A 3097-nucleotide genomic window follows, 5' to 3' on the forward strand; every position below is an offset into this window, starting at 1 on the left:
AAGAGAACAAGTCTTAAAAAAAAATTAATGTGCAGAAAGTGTTATATAAAATATTATAAAAATATATATTGTATAAATAATATACCTAGCTAAATCAATTCATACTGGGACTTCAATTACTGAATTTTTTGATCGATCCACATTTTTATTTTCAGCCTGAGAGAAAAACAGCCAAGCAACCAAGTGAGGGCTCTACACGTAACTAGTTTATGTTAATATAATAATAAACTCCAAATTATTGGTCCCTTACGTACGAGATCCTCCAACCAACTTGTATTGAAATATTGAATTGACTTAACCGCAAGACTGATTCAATTGTCTTATTATTCACTGTCATGCACATATACACTCGCCTATAACCCCAAATAAAGGAAAAAGTTGGTTAATATATTAATTGGATCAGCACCGAATTGCTGAAAAAAAATATCCCTTCTACACTCCCACTTGCTCACATTTTGACTTTATAGTTAGTCAACCCAATTGAAATACTATTGCCAATTTGAACTTTGAAGCAAAAAGAGAGAACATATATTCAAAACCCTACCCACTGGTTACCATTTCATCTATTATATATAGCCAAACATTTCGGTCGACATTTCTTCAAAACCCTCTTCTCTTTGCAATCTTGAAGTCACACGGTCCAACACCCCCTCTCAAGTTCTTTTTTCATTTTTAATTTGATATATCTTGATATATTATAACTTAATTAGTTGCAACTTGGTTGATGGATGAATTTGCGTGCTTGAGAGATTGGGATTTGGAAGCTATTGTAAGAGGAAGCACCGGTGAAGCCATCACCATGGATGACCCAAATGCTGATTTTTCTTATTTCTTCTCTGAACAAGATGAGCTACTTGATAGCTTTCCCGAATTCTCAGAAACCACGAGAGTTCTCGATGATTTGGAAGAGCTTTACAAACCCTTCTACCCAGTTTTGCACCCTCTTTCACCGCACACCATCGTTACAACTTCCCTACCTATCAACATGGAACCTAAACAAGTTATCAAAGCATCAGAACAGAAAGTAGCAGCCCTGCAAGGATTGAAAGTCCCCGCAGCACCTAAATGTAAAAAAAGGTATGTTACTTTGTCCATTCAATCAAACACGAAATTTCATTTGTTTTACACTATTTGTAGAGCAAATATCATACTTTTTATTTAATTTGATATAGATAATTGACTTAAAATATATTTGAAGTTCATTATAATTTTAAAAATTCAAAATAGAACTTTTTGTTGAAAGTTATTATGGTACCCTGCAGATAGATCTAAGAATTTTGGTTCAATTATTTTTTGAATGAATAGTTCAGAGTTTGGACAAATCAAAGAAGAGAGAGTTTATCAACAACTGCACTAAAACTCTTAGTGTCCATTAAGTAGAGTAAAAAGAAATAAAATAAAAATAAATATTTCTATTGTGCTTACTTATATAAGCTTGTATGTATATATTTTTTTTTCCATAGGGGTATGTGCAGTAGTGCAAAGTAAATAATGATGTGCATGTTGTTGTGTGCAGCAAGAAGAGCCAGAACAAGAGTGTGGTGAAGCAAGTGACAACAGCAGAAGGTCTTGACGATGCATGGGCATGGCGTAAATATGGACAGAAACCAATAAAGGGTTCACCATATCCTCGAAGCTATTATAGGTGCAGCAGTTCCAAAGGGTGTTTGGCAAGGAAACAGGTTGAAAGAAGCCACTTAGATCCTGCGGTTTTTCTGGTAACCTACACTGCTGAACACAGCCATCCACACCCAACTCGAAGAAACTCTCTTGCTGGAACCACAAGGAAGAACAATTCCCTTGTTCCTCCTCCAACCACTCATCGTCACCAAAAGAATACTAATTGTTCCTCAAAGTCCATTGAAGTGCAACAAAGCATGAACTTGAAGAAAGAGGAAGATTTTACTGACTGGTTGGATGATGATAGTGCTCAATTTGTTGATGGTTGGATTCCAAGCTCGGATCTTGAGAAACTGATAGGGCTTGAGTGCCAACATTTTGCATTAGATGGTGGTTTCACGGATGATTTTCCACACCCTTAATTTGTTCCTTTATGAAACAAATATGAATAGCGAAAATTTGTGATTTAATTTTTCTTTTTTAGGACAATATTGTAGATCAGGCCTCCCTATAGTCCCTAACTCCCTATTTAAACCTTCGATCAGTTTCCTGGGTATTTTGAATTGCAGTTGTGATTATATCACGATTTTTACATTGCGGTTAAACTCGCTGTAATTTGCAATGCTATGGTGAAACCTATACGAGCCTTGATGTTATTGCAATTTCAAGCAAACACTTCTCTTCTTTTTTTGTTGATTTTCCTTATTTTATTTTGTCTCCATTGTTTAGTATAATTAGTAAATCTTTCATTCTTCAAACCCAATACAAAGAAATAGAATTGAATATATATATTGACTACCAATTTTTGTTTCGTTTTTTTGTTTGCTTAGGGAGTGATAATGAGTGATTCTTCTTTCTGTATAAGACCTTAATGCCCTCACTGTCCATTGATGTTTAAGACCTTTATGCCATTACTATTTGCAAGTCTATAGGTTGTCATTACTTACATTGTCATAATGACCATTTTTTTAGGTTCTCAATGATTATCTTCTGCGTGTCATCTCTAAGTGGATTATTGACATCAAGTGGTCGATTTCTCTTAGATCGTGTTTAGTTAAAATAATAAAAATAGAGAAGATAAAAATAGAAAAAAAAAATATTTAAATTAAAATAGAATTTAAAATATGTGAGACTCGTCATATTTTTTTTCTTTTTCTCTCCTCTATCAAATACATCCTTAGGGTTTGTATTGTGAATTTCTACTTTGGATTTGTTTTGCCTTTTGATGTGTTTTCAACTTTAAAAGTTTTAGTATCTTTACAAAGCTGTTTGTTGTTGTCATTTAGTGGGTTTTTAATCATGAAGGCTTTTAAATTCAATACCTTCATGAAATTGGTCCATCTTGAGGCTAATTGTGTTTCACCTTGTAGGCCAGCTGCCTAGTGTATTTTGTGTTGCCTTCTAGTGGGTTTTCGACCATGAAGGTTTTAGTTCTCCTGTGAAGTTGATTCATCTTCAAGCTTGTTGTTGGGTTTCT

At 34.1% G+C, this 3097-nt stretch overlaps 1 protein-coding gene across 1 annotated transcript; it reads left to right on the top strand.

Moving 5' to 3' along the window:
- Positions 1-524: 524 nt before the first annotated feature.
- Positions 525-2308, top strand: LOC102667104 (probable WRKY transcription factor 29). The gene is made up of 2 exons (XM_006584671.4): positions 525-1077; positions 1517-2308. Exons 1-2 carry the CDS (start codon positions 725-727, stop codon positions 2040-2042), a joined length of 879 nt encoding a protein of 292 aa, XP_006584734.1. The 5' UTR covers positions 525-724; the 3' UTR covers positions 2043-2308.
- Positions 2309-3097: the final 789 nt, after the last annotated feature.

The sequence above is a fragment of the Glycine max genome, chromosome 8 (genome assembly GCF_000004515.6).
Source record: "Glycine max cultivar Williams 82 chromosome 8, Glycine_max_v4.0, whole genome shotgun sequence".
Taxonomy (NCBI): Eukaryota; Viridiplantae; Streptophyta; class Magnoliopsida; order Fabales; family Fabaceae; genus Glycine; species Glycine max.

Bases quoted from the DNA above. Each gene is read 5' to 3' on its own strand.
- LOC102667104 (XM_006584671.4), top strand. From the start codon at position 725: ATGGATGAATTTGCGTGCTTGAGAGATTGGGATTTGGAAGCTATTGTA. The intron at 1,078-1,516 runs GTATGTTACTTT...TGTTGTGTGCAG, and splicing joins GCACCTAAATGTAAAAAAAG to CAAGAAGAGCCAGAACAAGA.